At 43.0% G+C, this 24,500-nt stretch overlaps 1 protein-coding gene across 2 annotated transcripts in view; it reads right to left on the minus strand.

Annotated features, from left to right (window-relative positions):
* LOC147461590 (uncharacterized) overlaps window positions 1–13,490 on the minus strand; it is a 57,655-nt gene extending 44,165 nt beyond the window's left edge. Inside the window, exons 1-2 of one of the 2 annotated variants that reach the window (XM_086509095.1) lie at window positions 13,274–13,473; window positions 4,038–4,134 (exon numbers count right to left, since the gene is read on the minus strand). In XM_086509095.1, coding sequence (XP_086365221.1) covers window positions 4,038–4,134; window positions 13,274–13,429 — 253 coding nt within the window. In that variant the 5' untranslated portion in view covers window positions 13,430–13,473. Of the gene's footprint in view, window positions 1–4,037; window positions 4,135–13,273 lie in introns of both variants that reach the window. The other variant, XM_086509094.1, reaches the window with a different exon arrangement.
* Window positions 13,491–24,500: the final 11,010 nt, after the last annotated feature.

Genomic DNA, 24,500 nt, shown 5'->3' on the forward strand with positions numbered 1-24,500 from the left:
TCCTCCTGCCTAGCTAATTGTCGGGAGGACTCAAGTGCAAGGTGGGCGTATCTGTCTCTGGGAAGTTCCCACAAGCGGTGTAAGAAGGAAACAGATTTGTTGAGCGCCTCACCTACTAGTGGGGGGGCAGCTAGCTCTGCTCAGATAATGGCTCGTGGTACTAAAGCCTTGGCTCTAATGAGCCGCGAGATCATGGAGACTAGAGGCTTCTCCATGTCCCCCCATCCATCACTACGACCTATTCTCTCGTGATGATCCAATGAAGGCCCCCATATCTCAGCTCCATAGAGCAATACAAAAGCCACCAAAGTGTCAAAGAGCCAGAGCTTCGTCCGAGGCTCCAGAAACTGAATCTGTAAACACATCCTCTCCAGTCTCCCCAATGGCGAGTGGGCTCTGGTCAATCTAGTCTTTCAAATGTTGGTCCACTAAAAATCACTCCAAGGTAAGTGTAAGCATCTGTATATTCCACTGTCTCCTGACCATATGCGAATGCGGGCGCTGACCTTCTGATCCACTGTGGGGTGGTATTAAATACCATGACCTTGGTTTTACCAAGATTAACAGACAGGCCACTCTCATGGGCAAACCTATGCAAAGCATCCAAGTGACGTTGCATCCCCTCCAGAGAGTCAGAGATCAACACAATATCATCAACATATAACAATAGCGGAATCCATGTCCCTGCCAGGGGTGCACCTCTATCACCATCTCTCTCAATGTAGTCAGAAACCTCATCCACATACATACCCAACTAGAGTAGGAGAGAGCGGGCATCCCTGCTTCACCCCAATAGTGGAGTAAACCGGTGTAGATAGACTCTCTGAGGTGCGTACATGCCCTACTACTGATCTGTACAGTGACATGATCCCCCAAATGAGCTCTGTGGGTACTCCCATCTCCTATAATCTGCGCATCAATATAGCTCTGGGTACTGTGTCAAATGCTTTGCGGAAGTCCACAAAGCTACAATAGCTCCGTCTCCCACGGGACCTGCCTTCCTTGATGATGGCCTTGAGTGTCAAAATATGGCCAAGAGTAGAAAAACCTCTCCTGAACCCTGCCTGCCCAACAGCACGCATTCCCTCCCTCTTTGCCCATCTACTCGGCTGCTGCTCAAGAATGGATGCGTACAACCGTGCCAATGTGTGCCCAATCATGATAGTGCGATAATTTCCAGGCTCCATAGGGTCTCCTGACTTGAAGATAGGTACGATTGTAGACAGGCTCCAAGTATCACGCAAGCCCTCACACATGGCACATTTAAACATAACTGCTAGAAGTTCTGCTAGTAGATCTCTGGCATGCATGAAATGCTCAACCACTAAGCCATCATGATCATATGCTCTCCAGTCTTCATCCTGTCAATGGCCTTCTTCACCATCTCAGCGGTGAAAAAAGCACATGTATGTGGGCATGGATCAGGGAGGTCGGGAAGGGGCTGCTGTCCAGAAACTGTGTACAAAGATGATGCGTACCGACCCCAGGTCTCTGTAGAGGTAATGGCGGGGGGGGGGGGGGGGGGGGGGGGGGGGGGGGGGGGGCTCATGAAAGAGCCTCCATGCCTCACGCGAGTCCTGACTCAAGAATAGCTGGTAAAGATCCTGCTCTAGTCGAGCCAAAAATGCCCTTCTTCCGCCGCACTAGGCGTCAGAAGTCAATCTGTGACTCTGTGTGTGATGTCCCCCAAAAGCACTTCCCTCTGAAGTCTAGCTCTAGTCTGACGGCATTCCTCATCATACCAGCGGTTCTGAGGCATGCTCCCAGAACGACGTCTCTGCTCAGGCTGTGTGTGTGGGTATGCCTCTGCTGCTGCATCATGTAATGTCTATGTCAGTATAATAGTAAGCTCCTCCAGAGGTCGTCCCGGCTCCTCAGTGGATAGGCATCTGTAAATCCCGTCTATGTATACCGAATCCGTCTCCTGCGTGAAGGTGTAGCGAGTAGGGGCTGCTACTCGTGGAATGTGTGCTACACTGAACTGGAAAGAGATGGTCAGTGACACAATAGCATGATCCACTGCCACCCCCACAAGTCTCGGCCCAACTGTGAGATCCTGGATACTAGAGATGAGGCTCGGTTGTGCCATGACATAATCTACCGTGCTGGCTCCATGTCTGTGTGGAAAGCATGTGAAGCCTCCCGCAGCGGGAAATCTCTGTAGGCCATTCAAGATGGCCAATCCATGTGCAGTCCCCATTCCATGTCCATCAAGTGTCGTCCATACTCAGTATGTTCTCCATCCTGTGATATCCTGGATAGGCCCGTCTCTGCAACATCCAGCTCTCTCAGCATCTCCTCTGAAGTATCATAAAATACCGTCTGATAATGGACAGTCCTAGCGTTGAAGTCCCCTAGAATGATAATGTCACCATCTCTAGAGAATTCCCATATGTCATCATCCAAAATAGAGAAGGGGGACTGTCCTCTGGGTGGTGCATATACTGACATACTCGGAGGAAAGTAGCAAATAGCAATGTAAAGATATCTACCAGTCTCTGCAATCAATCTCACCCACATGTACCTAGCTTCACGATGGAGTTCCACGCCAGATGCACTGGCCCCAAAGACTGGCACCCCTTTTCGGTATTTCTTTATTATTGCTTGCCACAAAGTACAACTCCCGAGGGTCTTGTGCTCTCAGACTCTATGTCCAAATGCTCCACAGAATGAGGCCCCAAGGGCTCCTTATAAACTATACAAGGGTTGACTAAAAGCAGAGCCCCAAAAGCACTTCTCCCAAAAGCGCTAAACCCCAAAAAAATATGCTCCAAAAATCTCACGCAAAAGCTGCCCAAAACTGCTAGCAATGCAAAACACAGAAATCCATACAGTTTGCCACATCATCATCAACAGTGCAATTTGTGAAAATCCGTACAGCCTGCCATGTCAGCATGTTAGCGCAATTTACGAAAATCTCTCTCAGAGTTCAAGCTTCTGTCTTTAAGGGTTTTGGGCCCCTCTATCGGTGCTCTATAAGTTCTTCAAGTTGGTTGGTTCAGTTTCTCTTGTCCACTCCGTCATTTCTCTTCCAGGTGGTCGTGCCACGTCATCACTTTGTGACATGACCCCCCTTATCATGCATGTCCGTCTAGAGGCTCACAAGGTGCCAAGCTAGATCCTAAGCTAAGTGAAGACTGATGCTGACCTGTAGCAGTAGCTTGTCCACGTGGCCCAAGTGCAATGTGCACATGATAGTGACTTGGCCACCTACAGGGACTCCCAACACCTTCTGAGATAAGGCACCCCAAAGCAGGTGCACAAAGGAAGCAGTCAATGAGAGTGGCAATAGCTGCTGGAGGAAACAGCTGTCCACAATTTGGGCCAAAATCCACCAACCGGTGTCGAACCAATGGCAAAACAAGGAGGCATCCGAAGATGGGATGTGGGTGCATAAGCTCCCTTTGAGATACTTCAAATCTCTCTTCTACCCTCTTAGTCAAGATGCGCTCTGCATCTGCAGTTTTCAGCAGCCACCTTCAGCAACTGGACTTGTTTTTTTCAGGCCTTGAGAATTCCTCTTGGGTTGTTCCAGTTTAAAGCTATCAGTGTTTACCTTCTTTAAACTTGCAATCTGCACTTTCACTGTTTCTTTAAATGCAGAAAGTGGTCACCCACCATTGTATAACTACATGGGATATTTATACAAGAGCCCTATAGACCATCCGTTTTGGTATCATCGCATACACAAGCTATGATGAAACAAAGGACAAGCTCTTTGTTATCCAAGATCATGCGCCAGTTAAACCTCAAATTTTATTCCAGGAGAATCGGAATTATTTGTAGTTCTTCCTCTTATTGTGGAGCTGACAGGTATCTTAAGAGAAAAGGGATAAATAGAACAAGAACTTCCATTGGACAACATCCAATATATAGCTAGTCGCTTTTCTTTCTTTATACATTTTCTCTGATGACTTAGTAACATGCATCACTAGGTTTATTACATCTAAATAGTCAAACTGTATAGCTGATCCTGGAAAAAAATAAATATTTAGAATTCAGAACAAATTGCCAACCAGCAGTGAAAAGAAAGAAACCTCTGCCTTTACAGCGTTTGCAAGTGATGTGCCCTGTCCCTTTGCAGGTTGTGCAAGGTGGGTCTGGTAACTTTCGCTTACTACGTCTCACATTGGACTGCAAAAAACGACAAAAAAATATAGTGTCATACATAAAGTCTATGATTCTGTTGGCAAAATTCTTACCATGAACAAACATATCACTTGTGACTCTTTTATTACTTGTCACTAGCACATAGACCCGTTCTATTGCTGCCCTTTCAATTGAATATGCTACATTCATCTAAACATGTCTAATGTCATTCAATTTTCCTGAACATCTTACAGTCGTTCTTTACTCCATTGGTAACAAAGTTCCTTCATCCCATGTCTTACTACAGAAACAAACCAAGAAATAATTTCTACAAATTGTGGTGTTATGTATGACAAGTAAAGGGAGTATGGGATGCAGCTCCTTCACGACCAACCGCCTAGACATGGACTTTGGGCCACATGATTCAATTAGAGAAAAATTAGCTATTGTATTCACTTCCGACAAGTGATTGAAAATAGACGGTTAACTACCAAACTTTGCACACTTGAATCACTTTCCGAAATTCAATAACCTTGAAATTAATTAAATAGTGAAGGTAGAAAAGAAGATGTCAGAGCACCCTTATACACTAGTAGTCCGTGGCCCTGAACTGCCATTGCTAGTGCTCCCATTTGGATATTTGTTCCTTTACATATTTGTCTACCTACTTTGTCACGTGCAACTGCTCGAAACTCCAAAGTCCAGGAATCAAGTTTAAACGAATCAAGCAATCACCAATATCTCTACCCTTAAGAAACCAGAGAGAGAATCCAGACCTAGAGAGCAAAACACCCTCTGTTGTGGAGGAAAAAACTATAAATCTTAGAGAGAGGAAATCTGCCAGGAGTGAGAATCAGCTATAGGATATCAGCTCTTTTGTAAAAGGAGAGAATCTAGAGAGAGAGAGTCAATGGGCAGCACAAGATGATTCCAACCTTGACAAGAGTAGAAATGGACCACCTTCTATCTCCCCTGTACACATGTTTTTTAACTGGTCATATACCGCCCTCTAAAATTAAAGCAATTGTCACAAAGTGATGACATATCAGGTCCTTACCCGCAGAAGAGCCAATTGTACGGATCCCCAGAAATCGTGGATCGAATCCCGACAAAATTCCAAGCCATGCAGTCTGACATGGCAGCCATATGATGCTGACATGGGAGCCGTATGATAATGGTGTGGCATTGTGTCACAAATGGGTGACATGGCATGGCTTGGCTATGGGCAAAAGATGCATACACACCCCGGCTGGCCGGAAAAACAGTCCCAAAAATCACACTGCAGGGCTGACGTGGCAGCACCGTACGGATCTCCGTGATTTGCGGCGGGAAAAGCGGAAAAGCTGGCTGACGGCAGAGCGTACGGAACTTCCTTTTGCACAAGAAACTCTACGCAAGCAATTTTTTCAGAAGCTTTTGGGCTTTGCTTTATTTTAAGCCTATTTTTAAAAGATGGCAGCTTTTGGGGCTCTGCTTTTGGCATCCCTTGTAAACCTTTAAATAAGTGGGTTGGGCTCCCACTCTGCAGTGCATCTAGATGCAAAGTCTGAGAGTGAGAACCCTCCCACTCCCTTGTACTTTGAACTCAGATTAATACAAAAAGAAATACCGAAAGGGGCGCCAGTCTTTGGGGCCAATATCTCTAGGCACGAACTCTGCCGGGCCAATATCTCTAGGCACGGAACTCCGCCGAACCGTGTCGAATCAATGTGAAATGTAACTCTATTGTATCGGCTTCGGCCGTTTCGAAATTAATGAAATCCAGTCTGTTTGTTTAGTCGATCTTTTTCAAAGGAGTTGAATGATGATCATAGGACAAATATGTCTGATCTAGAAAAAGAACGCCAAGATTTTCTCCACACCATGCCGATTGCTTTTCTGAGGGCCTACCAGGCGAGTTGCCACCAGCTCGTCTTGATGATCATACCATTGATCTGATACCTGGAAGCACACCACCGAACCGGCCACCTTATCGTGTGAGCCGAGCCCAGAATGAAGAGATTATGAACCAAGTGAAAGACCTCTTGGAAAAGGGTCTTATCCAGTCGAGTACTTCACCTTACTGCTCTCCGGTGTTGTTGGTTTCGAAGAAAGACGGATCTTGGAGAATGTGCATTGACTGTAGAGCTCTCAACAAAATCACCATCAAGAACAGATTTCCGATTCCTAGGATCGATGATATCTAGACCGACTACAGGGATCCTCTTGTTTCGGTAGGATCGATTTGAAGAGCGGATATCATCAGATCCGAATCGCGCCGGGAGATGTCTACAAGACAACTTTTCGGACGACCTTCGGTTTATTCGAGTTTTTGGTGATGCCTTTTGGGCTTACCAATGCTCCAGCGACCTTTAACCGAATGATGGACAGGATTTTCAGAGAGTACAGATCTTTTGTGGGCACTTTCTTTGATGACATTATTGTCCTCTCCAAGGATGAGGCAGATCATAGAGCACATCTGCTACATGTCTTTGAGGCATTGCGGGATCACAAGTTGGTGATCAATGCAAAGAAGAGTGAATTTTTCCTACCAAAGATACACTTTTTGGGACACATCGTCTCAGCAGTAGGAGTGCAGATGGACCCGGCCAAGATAGAGACTATCCGTGATTGGCCCGATTTGAAGAATGTCCATGAAGTTAGAAGCTTCTTGGGCTTATGTTCTTACTACCGGCGGTGCATTAGAAAGTTTGCAGAGGTTGCTTCCCCTTTGCATATCTTGACACACAAAGGAGTCCCTTTCTCGAGGGGACCCACAAAGGTGAGTGCCTTTCAAAGAGAAATTGACTACAGGACCAGTTTTGACTTTACCGAAAGTCATTTGAAGCATATTGTGATGCTTGTGGTCGTAGTCTAGGTGCGGTCTTAATGCAAGAAGGCCATGTCATTGCCAACGAGAGCCGATTGTTCTCAAGGCCGGAATTGAGAGCACAGATATATGAGAAAGAGCTTTCGGCGGTTATCCATGCTCTTACTGAGTGGCGACATTACCTACTCGGAGCAATTTTACAGTCTTCACAAATCACCAGAGTTTACGCTACTTCTTGTCATAGAAGCAGCTGTTGAAAAAGAAGATGCGATGGGCGAACATCTTGTCACAGTTTCACTTCCAGATTGTCCATGTTCAAGGACAGAAGAACTTGGTGGCAAATGCTTTGTCCCGGAAGCAGTTGGTTTTGGCTATTTCCGCGATACACCACAGAAGCTTCGAGGATATGGTCGATCAGTATGCCACACATCCAGATTTTGCAGATGTATTCGGTAGAATATAGAACGGAGAGGTAGTAGCGGGATATTCCATTCGGGATGGCTACTTAATGAAGAAAACAATGTTGTGTGTTACACAGCCGTTGAGGACAAAGGTTTTAACCGAATGCCACTATCCACCATTTACATGTCACCACGGCATTGCTACCACCTTGAAAGGTGTGGAGAGATACTTCTTTTGGCCGAGACTCAAGAAGGACGTGGCGATTTTGTACGCAGTTGCTTGGTATGCCAAAAGGTCAAGTTTGACAGGCATAAAGCACAGCCTTTACCCATACCCACCTGCCCCTGGGAAAGTATTGCAATGGATTTCATTAGAAAACACAGAGTGGGCACGATGGTATTTGGACTGTTATTGACAAATTTAGCAAGCAAGCTCATTTCATTCGAGTGAAGAAAACAGTCAAGCCGGATCACTTAGCGAGACTGTTTGTGGCCCAAATCTTCATATTACATGGCATGCGTGAGACAATTGTCTCCGACAGAGACCCCAGATTCACGAGTTTGTTTTGGAAGGCTATTTGGGAGAACATTGGCACGTGGTTGCAGTTCTCGTCATCTTTCCCCCCGTAGGCAGATGGGCAATCAGAGATTGCAAATTTAGTCGTACTGGATCTATTGAAGTCTTACATCTCGGATCAAAAGACTCAATAAGAAAAGTATTTGCCCTTGGTGAGATTTGCCTACAATAACACGATTCACTCTTCGATGGGGAAGGCGTCATTTGAGAATATTGAAGGTGCTACGAAGGTTCCACCCTTCCTAAGCATGAAAGATAAGATTTTTGAAGCCGACGAGTACACACGGGACTTGGACACGGCTTTTGCCAAGGTATGGGAGGCTTTGCAGAAATCTCAAGAAAGACAGAAAAAGGCAGACTTCTTCTTCTGTTACTTATTCTTCTTAGGGTTTAGGCCCCTCGGCCAAGATCTGAAGGTTTGTTGAGTTCTTCACTAACTTGACACATCAGCAGTTTGTGACATCTCCCCTTCTTGAAAGAGAGTATCTGTTCGCGATGACAGCACATCTGCAAAACAACTCAAATTAGCTCAAAAATTTCCGAGGGACAATCTGTTTGCTCTTTTTTTTTTTTGTTAAGGAGTTAGCTTCTCCTCTCGGCTCTTTTGTTAAGGAGTTGGCTTTTCCTTTCGGCTCTTTTGTTAAGGAGTTGGCTTCTCCTTTCATCCAGATCGGAACTCTTGATATTCTGAAGTAGTAAAATTAGTCATCACACCCAAACCGCATTGATCTTTCACGGGTGTCTTTATGCACTAAGATTACATACCCAAGCAATCTCATCCAATTAGGAATATACAGTAGTTGACACATCACAATGCAACACAAATGCTCACATATGCATGTTATAAGACACAATAAACAGCGCCGTTGGGCACTACTCAACGACTACCTCGTCACTTCCCCCGTAAATAACCTAAAAAGGTTTGGGCCATGAGCTCAGAGGACTGTACAACCAAACGCTCCCCAGACATCGACCTGCATCGTTCAGAGGTTTTCTAGCATACAATGAAACGCTTCCCAGACATCTGTCTGCATCGTTCCGATGTTTTCAAACATACAACAAAACGCTTCCCAGGTATCGGCCTGCGTCGTTCCGAGATTCAAATGTCACAAGGCGGGCACCACGTGCCAATAGAAAAGAACAGACTGCACACTCTTTTAACACTTCAATAACAACTGAACTCAAAGAGAGAGAGACGACACGCGACACGGAGTGGCAGAATTCCACCCCAGAGAGTATTGGCCCCAAACCTTGGCGCCCCTTTCGGTATTTCTTTATATTGCATCATCAAAGTACAAGTCGGTACTCCAGACTCTGCACCTTCTCCAGGAAGCATGCCAGAGAATGAGCCCTAGCCTCATATTTAAAGGCCCTTGGCCTAAAAGCCAGTTACATGAAAAGCTTTCAAACTCAAAAGCTTCTGGTCCAAAAAGCAGTTTACATGAAAAACTTTCAAACTCAAAAGCTTTTGGTCCAAAAAGCAATGCCAAAAGCTGCCAGTGTAAATCACGGAAATCCGTACAGCCTGCCACGTCATCATGTCAACGCAACTTTCGAATATCAGCCACGCTGTTGCAGTTTTAGGGTTAGGGTTTCCAGAATTAGGGTTTACAGGTTTTAGGGTTAGGGTTTTCAGAATTAGGATTTCAACAGTTAGGGTTTTTGGAATTAGGGTTTCAGCAATTAGGGTTTCTGGCAAAAATTAGGGTTTCAACAGTTAGGGTTTTTGACAGAAATTAGGGTTTCAGCAGTTAGGGTTTTTGGAATTAGGGTTTCAACAATTAGGGTTTTTGGTAGAAATTAGGGTTAGGGTTTTCTGCTCTCGGGCAACCACGTCATGACTCATCACTTTGTGACACTTCTTCTGTTACTTGTTCTTCTTAGGGTTTAGGCTCCTCGGCCACATCTGTAAGTTGGCTCCATTCTTTAGGCTTTGACACGTCAGCAGTTTGTTACATCTCCCCTTCTTGAAAGAGAGTAATCGTCCTCGATTACAGCATATCTACAAAACACCTCAAGTTAGCTCAAAAATTTCCGAGGGTCATTCCGAGGGACAATCAGTTTTCTCTTTTTATTAAGGAGTTAGCTTCTCCTTTCTGCTCTTTTGATCAAGGAGTTAGCTTCTCCTTTCGGCTGTTTTGATCAAGGAGTTAGCTTCTCCTTTCTGCTCTTTTGATCAAGGAGTTAGCTTCTCCTTTCGTCCAGATCGAAACTCTTGATATTCCGGCGTAGTAAAATTAGCCATCACACCCAGACTGTACTAATCTTCCACGGGTGTCTTGATGCACTAAAATTACATACCCACGTAATCTCATCCAATTAGGAATATTGGCACATCACAATGCAACACAAATGCTTACATATGCATGTTACAAGACACAACAAACAGCGCCGCTGAGCACTCCCCCGAGACAAACTATCTACGGTATGAAGCTACTCAACGACTACCTCGTCACTCCCCCCGCAAATAACCTAAAAAGGTCCGAGACATGAGCTCAGAGGATTGTACAACCAAACGCTCCCCAGACCGCAGTCTGCGTCACTCGGAGGTTCAAGCATACAACCAAACGCTCCCCAAGCATCGGCCTGCGTCGTTCGGAGGTTTTCTAGCATACAAAGAAACGCTCCCCAGGCATTGGCCTACGTCGTTCCTAGGTTCAAACAATATCAAGACAATATTTCTCACTCCTCCACTCAGGAGTAAAAATCACTAATCAATGAAACCAGTATTGAAACCAGAGTCAAACATTTCAAATCGGCACCAAGACAGGTTCAAAACAGATACCATCCATTTCAAACAAATTCCAAACAGGATCACCAAACAAGATCAAACAGAACTCAAACTTAAAAAGCAATCTCGACATCAATCAAGCTCAAAAAGTCGACTGACTTTCCATCTTGAAACCTGCACCAAAAATTAGGGTTAGGTTCCTTCCATGAGGTCGTAGTCGAGCACAGCATGGTCCATCAGCTCTTGGACAAACAGTGTTTCTTTAGCGGCGATGGTAGTCCCAAGAGATAGCAATCACACCGAACCTCCAAGGTCATATGATCGTGAAGAGACATCTACTGGGAGATGTCAAGAAACTTCAAGTTATAATCTGCTAGGGTTTCCATGGCAAGCATTTCAGGATACCCCACTCTGCCAAAAGTTGCACTCTAAAGGAAGATGTCAGAAACCATATAACTTCGGGCAAAAATTTTCTTGAAAGCTTGCCAAGTACTTGGAGTATGCTGCTTGGTAGTTGTAGACATCAACATCTGCATGGCACTGCTTCTGAGAAAAAAAACAGTGACTTGAAACCAATCTGGATCCTTCTCTTGCAAGTGATCTTAATTGGCTTATGCCCTGTAAGACACTGCGGTGAAGACAGGAGCGCGCCCGATGCGCGATGAAGTAAGGGTGGGAGTGGCTAATAAGTCCGGGTTGGACCCGAAGATACCTCGAATCAAATTCCAATAGCTTTGTCTGCTCTTTTGTAGGACCGGTATGCTTTTAGAAAAGCAGATACCTCGAATCAAATTCCAATAGCTCTGTCTGCTCTTTTGTAGGACTGGTATGCTTTTAGAAAAGCACACGCCTGATGCTCTGATACCACTGTCACAAGGCGGGCACCACGTGCCAATAGAAAAGAACAGACTGAACATACTTTTAACACTTCAATAACAACTTCAATAACAAATGAACTCAAAGAGAGAGAGACGACACGCGACACAGAGTGGCGGAATTCCACCCCAGAGAGTATTGGCCCCAAACCTTGGCGCCCCTTTCGGTATTTCTTTATATTGCATCATCGAAGTACAAACCGGTACTCGAGACTCTGCACCTTCTCCAGGAAGCATGCCAGAGAATGAGCCCTAGCCTCATATTTAAAGGCCCTTGGCCTTAAAAGCAGTTTACATGAAAAGCTTTCAAACTCAAAAGCTTCTGGTCCAAAAAGCAGTTTACATGAAAAACTTTCAAACTCAAAAGCTTCTGGTCCAAAAAGCAATGCCAAAAGCTGCCAGCATAAATTACGGAAATCCGTACAACCTGCCACGTCATCATGCCAACGCAATTTTTGAAAATCTATACAAGTATTTCAGTGTGGGTCCTACTTTATTTTAATCCTTTGTGTCACTTGGGCCCCATCGGACGGGGTCCCATAAGTTGGTAGGACTTCTTCTTCTATTACTTGTTCTTCTTAGGGTTTAGGCCCCTCGGCCGTGATCTGAAGGTTTGCTATGTTCTTCACTGACTTGACACGTCGGCAGTTTGTGACACCCCCTAAATATGGGAAAATACCTGCTTTTTGCTGGGCAATTGCCAAAAAAGAGGTCAAAAAAGTGGCTAGTAAAGCTACTCTGTCCCTTCACTTGCACACACACAGAGATCGCCTGTAGAATTGACGCGTGTTTGCCTAAGCACCAACTCTTAGATTTCAGCCCTCCGATTCCTTGTACGAGAAGAGTTCAACTAATAAAGAAATACCCAAACGGGAAGGCCACCGACTGTGTATAGGGACATCCCGCTCCGACATCTTCTCTCTGTGCTAAAGCATTGCTTTGAGGTGATAAAGCGTTGCAAAGTTTTGCGTATTCTAGTTGCCTCTGTGCTTCCATCCAATCTCTCGCTGGAAGTGATTACACAGAGACTAAGGACCCAAGTCAGAGGCCAAGCTGCGTTGTACCCCTAATCGCCGGAGCTGACATGGCAAGCTGTGCACCGGGGCTGACGTGGTGCTTTTCGTAGCCTGTTAATGAAGGCATGGCTTTTTGGGAGCTACAGCTTTTGGGGGCGTCAATTTTTGATAGAAATTGCTTAGAAGCCCCTAAGATATAGAAGTTCTTCGTTGTTCTTTTCATTTTCTTCAGACGCTATAGAAGTAGACCGCAGGATCATGCTTGAATCTACAGAGGGCAAGGAAGCAACTTGTCTCTAATAACTTTCAATAAGTAAGGTGACTTGAATCACTTGCAATACTTCAATAACAGTTGAATATAATATACCACCAAGGAAGAAAGCTACATATAGCTATCTATTCAGAATGCTAGGGAACCTTACTAACAAATGACTCTCCCTAATGCCAAAATGTTTGGATGTTGATATCAAAAAGGTCAAGCCGAAAACATCACCTGTTCAATTCATAGAAAACTGCTCTCGAAGGAAAGAGATAAAGTGCTCATCGCGTAAGAGGCCATGAAGCAGCCTACCGTATGAAACAGAAAATATTGCTCTATGTTCGACTGCATGCAAGGCAATTCGATTTTGCGGTTGGAGACCAAACGAGTAGGTTCTACTCGTAACAAAAATTGCATTGCTACTGGTCGGAATCAAGTTGAAGAGACCTCCTTTCCATGCATGCGTGGGGTTACACAGAGAGGAGTCTAACGAGAAAACTGTAAGGCTTTGCTTACCTCGGACTGCACCAGCCAAGGACGTTTCAAGTCTTTCCAGGGGCCCAGCATCAAGCGAATGTAGGCATCGCTGGAGAGGGCACCCAGGAAGTCGTCGCTGTCGTTGCTTGCCGCTCCTGCAGTGAGATTGTTGAGTATAGGTAGAGTTGTTGCCATTGCGGCACGTTAAAATTTCTCTTCTTCATCTCCTCTAAAGGTAGAGGAACCAGTATAGAGATGCCCAAATTGAGAGGCAGCTAGAGAGCATGCTATTGTGTGGACATTAAGAAATGATGCTTTCTATACTATATATTAAGGAGACTGGTTTTTCAGTGCCACGTGTCGCAATTTCCTTTATCCGGCTACAGTGAGGACAGTGCGCACGCAGGGGGGGAGAGAGAAAGAGAGAGAGGTAGCCGAAGGTCGCCGGCCACACTAGTTTCGTTAAGGAACTTTGCACATCCCAACATCACAGTTGTCATGTTTATGTAGCAAAAGTGAAGTGCATAGCAAACCATTGACTAGGGTATGTCTCTCTAGCAAACAAGCTTTACATTTGAATGGATCAATGCTACCGGTGTGTAATGTCGGAAAAAAATAACACATGAAATCTACTACATCACACACAGGTAAGGTACAAAATACCAAAGAAGTATTACACAGAACTAGTCTTGCTTGGTGGGCGTTGCTATAGAACATAACAAGACATACGCAGATTGACATCAAGCATCTACCACTAAAATAAATAAGTACAAAGTGCATTGGTGAATTTTTTTTAAAAAATGCATATATGATGATTGGTTACCTCTACAGCTGTCTGTAAAATGGTCCAATTTCATGGCTTTCTCTATAGCTATTTGAGCAATGAGACCAAGGCACTACTCTTTCTCGTACGTGTTTTATATAGATTTTGGAGCACAGTTGATTACGTACTTAGTTGGTTGTAAATATTGTTGCCTCGATTTTTGTTGTGGAACACGAGCGGATGAGTAGAACCGATTGATAGGCAACGACAATAGCTCAACTTGAGTTGATGAGCATTGGGGAGAAGCAAGTTACGTCCCATAGAGCTAACTATACAACAAAGGGCTACTAAAGGGGGTGATTGAATCAAGCAAAGGGTTGTAGCTTAAATTTTGCTTAAACCCTACTCCTTAACCTATTTTGGTAGTTGTTTTTTTCTTTATTTCTCGCACACACACACACACACACACACACACACACACAGAAGTATCATCTTGGATGTCAATCATTCCAAACATGTCTGAGGAGGAAAAAGTTGGGATAAAATGTTATCCTTGTGTTAAAGAATGGTTCTGTAGAGGAGAACGTTGGGCTAAAATGCATTGTAAACAAGGACATACGTAGATTGACATCAACCATCTAGAAATAAAGTAAACATGTACAACATGCATTGAATATTACTCCAATACATAAGTCGAATTGCCCAACTATGAGAAAAGAAGAGTGTATCTATTTGATATATAGATATGATGATCAAGATTGAGTATATATTGGTGAGATAAAAACATGTAGCTAAAGTAAACTTAAGGAAGCATTGATAAACTCAAAAAATACAAAAAGTAACAACAAAATGGAAAAAATTAAATTGTAGTACCGACCTCATAATTGTGTACGGGTGTGGTCCAATTGCCCAAGCTGGAGAACAATGTTTGTGTCAAGCTACATAAAACCAATATGAGTAGTTAAACATTTCTTCTTGCAATGAAGAGTGTAACATTTAATGCACTAGTAACTTTTGTGTAGCGGAAATTGATGACATAGTGAGTATTTCATTAAGAAAAAAATCCTAATGAGCATGGAGAGAGTACTTAATTTGAGAAAGCAACATAGCAATTTACACCTAGCTAGTTTGGCATAGACAATACTTGAAAAGAGAAAGAAATAGAACAATTGACAACAATTGAGGACCAGATTTGCATGGAGCCGATCCCCGCTCCATAAAGGCTTTGTATTATAGCTTCTCCCATCAGAGGAGACTTTTGTACAAAACAATCTTTGTGTTCCTTGATAAAACTAGTTGGTGTAATGAAGATGGAAGCTTCATACACCAAATTATGCTTGAAAAACACACCTAGTGTCCCTAGCCTTAGTCCCAAGACCTCACACACCTTCAAAAATGGTGAGAGCTAGCAGGGAATGAGGAAAGATTGAGAGGAAGAAGGTGTATCTTACGAGAAAGAGTATTCTCCTCACATACACTACAAGAGGTTATGTGCACTTGTGATGCTTTTAGCGACGGAAACACATTGGGTTTTTTTACTTCCCGGCGTCGCTAAGAGCGTCACTACAAGCGTCGCTACGAGAATGTCGCTATAACTGTCGCTATATAGCAACAGGTATAGCGACGGTTGCAGTCCTTTTGTAGCGAAGCTTATAGCGACGTTGCAGAACCTTATATAGAGACGCTTATAGCGACGCCCGAGACTATATTTTTTTGGGTGGCAAGGCATTGAATGCCATGCCACCCATCAACCATATTGAATGTTTCCATAATAAAGTATAACTAAATGAATCCAAGATAAACACAGATTCACCTTTGAAAGAAAGTGCAAGGTATAGACCCAAAGTCACAAGACAATATAACCATTAACTCCATCATGCATAGTATTGTTTGCAGAATAAAGATACAAAACTGACAAAAGTAATTGGACAAAAGTGAATTGACGAAAGTAAATCAATGACAATTATACACATTATAGGCAAAATCACTTGATTGTTAAGCTTTCCAAATGTAATAGTTACAATGCAATTGTCATTATTGAGAAAATACATCGTTTTTCAATAGTGCCAAAAAGACGTATACACGTCATCTCATTATACATGCTATGACAAAAGAAAACTAATGCTATCTGGCTACGGCTAGACTGACGTCGTCTAATCAAACGTCTCATCGCGTCCAAGCGATGTTTCTGTCGGATTTTGCAGAAAAAAACAATAAGACTTTTTGTAAGTATAAACATATAATTACAAAACAATCTATTTTCTTAGCTTATCATTAAAATACAACAAATGTAAAAGAGTAAAGTGAAATACTAACCATGCCACCACGAGAAGAACTGAGGATGTCCATCAGGGCGTTTAAGCCCTTTTTGTCTGCGTACTCGCGCTCGTACGGTGTGGGGTCACGTCATGTCATCGACCACTGTTCAAAACATACAAAGACTTCATTATGTTAGATAGAATATACGGTCCCGCATCGTCGTCACTACTCATAATGAATGTAAAAACCATATAACCTGGACATAAATTTAATCTTCTATTGGCATCCTCCATCTTTTATCTCTCTCTCTCTCTCTCTCTCTCTCTCTCTCTCTCTCTCTCTCTCTCTCTCTCTCTCTCTCTCTCTCTCTCTCTCTCTCTCTGTTCACATTGTAAACTACCTCACATTCTCTAGTCATGTCCGATCCCCGCACACCTCGGTCTAGAGGTGCACAAAGATCAGAACTGTGTGTGTAGCATTGTGTAGACTAAAATGCAACCTTCTCTCTCATCTTGGTCGACCCCTCTTGCTAATTTCTCATGCTGGCCTCCCATTGGCTCCTGTAAAGCTTAGCCAATCACAAATTAGAAGCATAATCGATAGCCTTGTGACATGTGTCCCCCTTTAATTTCCCCTTTTGTGAGAGCTTTAGGTGATTAAATAATTCAATTAAACTCTCATTGGACCTCTTAGTCCTTAGGTCAATAGGAATCAGGCAAGCCATTGGGTTGCTAGATGCTCATTGGACCCCTTGGTAGACTGTCCAATAGTCTTCTAGGGAGCTTAATTTCTATTCGTTCTTTCATCAAGAATTTTTAAATTGATTAGACTAATTTTACTTTAGCCTAATCCTCATTGGTCCACCTCTATGGCCATCCAATAGGATTTGAGGGGAGGTTGGGGGCAATTGGCCTAGGAGCCTGACATGTGTCCAGCATTCCCTTTTTGTAAAGGGGGAGCTTTGGAGTGTGTGTGTGTATTTCCCTCTCATCCCCTACTAAAAGGGCTCGCACCCTCCTTCGACCTAGGGATGTGGGAAGAGTTTTTAGTCTTCCCATGACCATCCAATTTCCCCTACTTTGGCCTTTGGACAATTTAATTAAAATTAGGAACCTTAGCCTATGGAAGTCTTAATGGAGCTAAACCTTAGGTCTTTTAAGCCCCATTGAAGCACATTGCTCTTTTGCAGACTGTCCCACTTTGGATCCCTATTTTTCCTCCTTTCGATCCCTGTAGAACCGGTCTGGCAGCCTTACCAATATTCTAGCTTTTACTCCCCTCTTACTTCCCCAAATTAAATGATCAGTTTAACATGAGGAAATCATTTGGGAGAATTAGATATTGGTTTTTATGACATTACATGGCCTTTAGGAGTTAACATACTCCGCCATATCCTCTGTTAAACCCACACAAAATTGTTGTTTTTTCTCTCCAAAATCCATCTTTTTGAAGACAGTGGCTTTGAGATGTAAATCCCAAAACTTGTCTACATATTTGTGAATAGATTCGTAGGGAGAGAGCTCCAAGCTTCACCATTCGGTGAGTACTTTGCCTTTGGCATCGGTAGCCAAAAATTGCATCATTATGGAAGCTCTTAAAGCTTTACATGTTCGTGGAGCTTCACCGTTTGCTCGTAGGCTAGACCACCATTGCCTGGCGGACTTTTGAAAATGCATGGCTACATGACGTAGCTTAGAGGACTCCATGAAGCCCTCATCTCCAAATGCCGCATCGAATTGTTGGATAAAGGCCAAGACTTTGTTCATAACATCAAAAGTGCCATTGTAGGTGAGGAAAGAGATGTTCTTTCCTCCCTCTTTGGACTTTTTGAGCTTAAACGACCTCTTCCAGGCGGCATAGGATTTCCTATGGCCTCTTCTTTTAGGTGGTTCGAGAGCTGCACCATCACTTTCTTCAGAAGAGGAAGAGTTTGAGGAGGATGGAGAAGAGGGTGACCTCTTTCTCTCCTTTTTCTTCCCTTGCTCCTCCTTGTCTGCACCATCACTTTCTTCAGAATAGAAAGAGGATGAAGAAGATGGAGAAGAGGGTGACCTCTTTCTCGCCTTTTTCTTCTCTTGTTTTCTCTCTTCCCTCTTTGAATTATAGTGTAGAGAAGTATGCAATGGTCTTCTCCGTTTAGGGGGTGTTGGAGAGTGTTTTGCCCGCCATCTTCGTGGAGCCATCTCCATCGAGGTGGCATGAAACTTACTTATTTCTTGTTCTTTTGGTGGGGGCTCTACCGTTAAAATTTGGGTTCTCCTTTGGGAAGGAGATGCCTCATCGAGTAGTAGATTTTTGAGCCCTTTGTACGGATCCTCCTCTTCTTCCCTTATCGGAGAGAGTCCTCTTTTGGAAGTCTCACCAGGAGCTTTCCTAAGTACTCTCTCTTCTTGGTGGGGATTTTGGAGAATACCATAGGTCGTAATTGTTGTAGCACTTCACCTTCGAGGGATGGGTTGCCCAGGGCTTGTTGAAGCCTAGAAACAAGATAGTTCACAAGCATAGGGGCATCATTAGTTTCTCTTTCATTAGGAAAATCAAAGCTATCAACATTCATTTCAATCTATTTTCCCTTGTCAGCCATACTAGAAAATTTTAGGTGTAAATTTTTACTTATACTTTGGCACTTCAAGCCCTAGTTGCTACTCCTCTTTACCTTCAAAGATAAGCACTCAAGCATATATACCTGTGGCTTGAATAATATTAATTGCAAGGAATAGAAGAGAGGGTTCAACAGAGCCAAGACAGCACCAGTTCGTGTCAAGCTTCTAATAGCTCAATAATGGTTAAGCCATAGGCAAGGTCCATAGGACTCCATTATTAAGACCATAGCTCTTGACGGTATGCCCGTTAAAGCAGGTGTGTTTCAAGGATGAAAAATCCCTATTCTACTTACTCTTTTGCAATTAATAACACCAACCATTTGTAGCAAGCTTGAGGACCTCTCTTCTTGAGCAAGAAAAGAGAAACCAATAGCTCTAATTCTAATGTAACATTTAATGCACTAGTAACTTGTGTGTAGGGGAAATTGATAACATAGTGAGCATTTCATTAAGAACAAATTCCTAATGAGCATAGATAGAGTACTTAATTTGAGAAAGCAGCATAGAAATTTACACCTAGCTAGTTTGACATAAACAATACTTGAAAAGAGAAAGAAATAGAACAATTGACAACATTTGAGGACTGGATTTGCATAAAGCCGGTCCCCCCTCCATAAAGGCTTGTATTATAGCTTCTCCCATCAAAGGAGACTTTTGTACAATATAATTTTTGTGTTCCTTGATAAAACTAGTTGGTGTAATGAAGATGGAAGCTTCATACACCAAATTATGCTTGAAAAACACACATAGTGTCCCTAGCCTCAGTCCCAAGACCTCACACACCTTCAAAAATGGTGAGAGCTAACAGGGAGTGAGGACAGATTCAAAGGAATAAGGTGTATCTTACGAGAAAGAAGTATTCTCCTCACCTAATTTCTCTAATAGCATAGTTTAGTAATTAGCATGGTAAAGGAGATGACCATGCCATTGAAGCTTAGCTCTTGTTTGGATTTGCATTCCATAGCCAAGAGTTGTTGGTGTAGGCCTCTACTTCTCAATGCTTGTAGAAGGAGATGGAGTTCTTCTTGCACACATGAGTTGTGTGTGTGTGTGTGTGTGTGTGTGTGTGTGTGTGTGTGTGTGTGTGTGTGTGTGTGTACATTGTGTTAGACTAAAATGCAGCCTTCTTTCTCATCTTGGTCGACCCCTCTTGCTAATTGCTCATTCTGGCCTCCCATTGGCTCCTGTAAAGCTTAGCCAATCACAAATTAGAAGCATAATTGATAGCCTTGGGACATGTGTCCCCCTTTCCCCTTTTGTGAGAGCTTTAGGTGATTAAATAATTCAATTAAACTCTCATTGGACCTCTTAGTCCTTTGATCAATAGGAATTAGGCAAGCCATTGGGCTGCTAGATGCTCATTGGACCCCTTGGTATACTATTCAATAGTCTTCTAGGGAGCTTATTTTCTATTGGTTATTTTATCAAGAATTGTTAAATTGATTAGACTAATTTTACTTTAGCCTAATCCTCATTGGTCCACCTCTATGGCCATCCAATAGGATTTGAGGGGAGGTTGGGGGCAACTGGCCTAGGAGCCTGACATGTGTCCAACATTCCCTTTTTGTAAAGGGGGAGCTTTGGAGTGTGTGTGTGTGTGTGTGTGTGTGTGTGTGTGTGTGTGTGTATTTCTCTCTCATCCCCTACTAAAAGGGATCGCACCCTCCTTCAACCTAGGGATGTGGGAAGAGTTTTTAGTCTTCCCATGACCATCCAATTTCCCCTATTTTGGTCTTTGGACAATTTAATTAAAATTAGGAACCTTAGCCTATGGAAGTCTTAATGGAGCTGAATCTTAGGTCTTTTAAGACCCGTTGAAGCGCATCGCTCTTTTGCAGACTGTCCCACTTTGGATCCCTATTTTTCCTCCTTTGGATCCCTGCAGAGACCGGTCGGCAGCCTTACCAATATTCTAGCTTTAACTCCCCTAGTACTTCTCCATATTAAATGATCAGTTTAACATGAGAAAATCATTTGGGAGAATTAGATATTAGTTTTTATGACAAAGCGTCACAAAGTGAAACGGCTAATTATACATTGCACGTCATGAAAAAGTGCCATACAAAAGTATACTGGAGAGTTGGCACCGTGGTCTTTTCAAAAATTATAAGAAATAGAAGTCATGCCTTGCCATATAGCATCTTATGTGTTGTGCCAAGCAAACATACAGGCATGGGGAGTTGGATGTAGATAACGAACCTCGCAGTATTGTCGAGTTGGAGTCATGGTTGCATCTCAATCCCTCTTGCTTTGATCTTTGTGCTCATCATTTCCATGCTTCCAACAAACCTTTCTTGCTTCTCACTATTTGTGAGTTCCCATCTCTTGCCCTTTGTATATAAGTCAATGTAGGTGATCAAAGGGTCTATGTGCTTTATCGCAACTGTGTATGTGGTAATATTAAGATTACGTGAGACTTTTCATGATATTTGTCACTCTTGGCGGTCCAATAATATTACATGAGACTTTTCACATTGTTTAATTTCATTCTTGGTCATTCGAATTGGTCGGAGTCCAATGGTCTAGATCATGCCAAGCACCACATTTGACACATATATTGTGACGCACAACAGGTTTCTCCAATAGTCCTTGAGTTCACCCACTTGTGAAGGTATTGCATAAGGCCACATGTATTCAAGGTAAAAGCGTAGGCATTTGCAACTATGTTCGAAAGGCCTTCCCTTCGCTAAAACAACCCATTGCTTCTTCCTTGCTAGTGTTATCATACATATCGAACAGTTCCTGACTAGCAATCTCATTGTGAAGGTCTTGGCTCCACTCTTGCTTCCTTTAATCGATGCTTGATCTGATAAGCTACCTTCCAACCTATAGACACCTCTCCTCCCCCGGCCCCATATGTAATGCCACCATGTCCAATGTCGATAGCCTTTGGACTTTAGCTTGCAGATGGTTCGTTCACCATTCACAATTCAGGAGTTGACAAAGTTGAATTTTCCTTGCGGGATAGGCTAATATCTTTCTCTTTCCTTGCAACCTGGTTGCAATGGCATTTCTCTGCATGCTTCGATTGGGGTGAACCCATCTCCCTTGGCACTAGAAAGCTGGAGGCCAACATCAATCTTCAAAAGCTTAAGATCCTTCTGACTTGCATCACATATATCCTTTATACTTTTAGACTCAATTGCACTTGTAGATGGCTTAAGATGAGCATCAAGCGAGCAAGTGCATCTCACCAATTTCTACTTCCACTACGAGCCATATAGCTTCTTCGAAGCGTCATCTCTCTCTCTCTCTCTCTCTCTCTCTCTCTCTCTCTCTCTCTCTCTCTCTCTCTCTCTCTCTCTCTCTCTCTCTCTCTCTACTGCACTGCTTTTGCTACAACCTCTTTTTTCTCTCACGGATAGCTCTAAATTTTGTGTGTGTTCCAAGTCGATTGTAGGAAAAACCTGGTTGGATAATTTTTTATTTGAATAGATTTTCCTTGCTAGTGCAGTGTGCTCCGTCTGCTCGACCCATGTCCATTAACTCTCCATCTACCTCCGATCCCTTGTTGCTACCTTTCCTCTATTCCATCCCATCAGGCTGTTGATTCTCTCGTGGCTAGCTCTAAATTTTGTTTGTGTGCCAAGTCTCTTGTAGAAAAAACCTTGTTGGATAATTTTCGATTTCAATAGATTTTCCTTGCTAGCACAATGCGCTTCATCTGCTCGGCCCATGTCCATTAACTCTCCATATACCTCTGATCCCTTACTACTACCTTTCTTTTGTTTCACCCCATCAAGCATACTTTGTGACTAGGGTGACATACTGCACCATGTATGAAGTTGCCACAAAGCATAGACTGGAGTTCTCACCTGCATGTAGACGCATTCTTAGAGTAAATTCCTTCCACCACTGCCCAAACACCAACGAATCCCTTTTCCACAATGATACGAGCTATAGCTCGGTAATTGTGCCCATTGAATCCATGTGAATCAATTGTTGCCTCCAAGCCAGTCTCAACTTGATGAAGGCAATTACTTAACCACACCCAACCGATTCCTTTCAGGACAATCTATTTGCCGCAGCTATTTCTGCACACAAACGTAGAAGTGAGGGTGATCCACCACAAACATGATACACATCTTCTGAATTGGAGTCCTTAAAGCTTTCAGGCAAGTCCCCAATTTCCAGAGCAAATCAATGGCCTACTAAATACCAGCATGCTTCTTCCTTCCCAAAGCAGCCAACTCCAAAGGCATGCCATTGGCTGGGGTTGGAAATGTTCTTGAGCCAGTGTCTGAAGCAATCATCAAAGCTACATTTGATAAAATATACCCTATGATCTTGTTTTACAAGAGAGAGGAAACAACCATCAAGCGTCTTCATGTCTGCAATGTCCCAGGTTTTGGGCTTGTCTGCTTCATCCAAAATGAATATGGGTAATGCCATGGGATTTGCATCAACAACATTTGCAAACCACATCATGGCAGACACCAGATCAGACGGATGGCCCTCATCTATGCCTCTAAGAAAGGCCTCCTTGATATTCTCCATGCGTATGTTGAGTATACCTGGGATATTAAACGTCACAAGCTTGCCAACAGATTTTGCCCATCTTTGGAAGGTGTTTGTTGCTTGTTTTCACTGCTTTTCATTGCATTGATTAGCCACAAAAAGGACTCTCACCAAGTAAAGAGTTGGAGTATAATTGGTATTCATCATACAAGAATAGATGAGGATGAATTGTTACATATGCATGCCGCACCTAACTTATAGACTTTGCTCCGCATCCCGGTACAAAGAGTTGCACCGTTTTTTTATCAGCACATACACTCTTTTAGACTCGACTAAGGTTCCTTTGGCTTAACATTTGGCATGCACAGAGGACCTGATCCCACTTTACAAGAAAATTATTCCCTGTCACACAGGAATCAAAAGGTGGAATATAAGGGGGAAATGGATTCGGATTTACATATGGCCGCAGTTGCGCAAAAGGTTGGTAGCTCAGATAGTGCCACTTGAGTACGGTAGATGCCTCCGTCCACAAAGGAGGAGCCAGAGGGTTGAACAAACTGAGGGAGTTCACATATTGGTTCAAGAAAGATGATAATTATTAATAGAGATATGCTTAATCTTTTCTAATTAATCATATAATTATAAAAATAGACCTAAATTAATATGTCTTTCACTAATCTAATCAAATTAGGGCTATTTACCTTGATTAATCACTTGAAGTTTTTTCTCTCTAGTGATTTTTGGGTAGTATCTTTCTACGTTAGAGAGAAAATGCCAGGTCTCCGAGTCTATCTGAAAATGTGAAGCCGAGGGACCTATTTATGGTTTTCTCGCACCCAAGGCCTACATTTTGCAATTTTTCACTTCCCAAGCAGTCTCTCAACTACCCCTAGCAACCCACCACTGCCTTTTCAATCCCTGATAGGTTCATCATATTCCCCCTAGCACTTGTCCTATTAAAATTATTGAATCTTCTATCTTCAAATCAATTTTTTGTTTGATCTATAAATATCTTGTAATCATTTGTTAGGCCAAGTGACTAAATATCCTCTAGACCATGTGAAATAATTATCTCCTAACATTTCTAAAATTTTTATCAATTTAAGTTGATTGTGAAAACTTTCAACAAGAATTTGGAGATGGTTTTTGTCCAAATTAGATTCAAAAAAATTCTAGCTGAAGT

Source organism: Adiantum capillus-veneris, chromosome 3 (genome assembly GCF_014529385.1).
Source record: "Adiantum capillus-veneris isolate H3 chromosome 3, ASM1452938v2, whole genome shotgun sequence".
Classification (NCBI taxonomy): Eukaryota; Viridiplantae; Streptophyta; class Polypodiopsida; order Polypodiales; family Pteridaceae; genus Adiantum; species Adiantum capillus-veneris.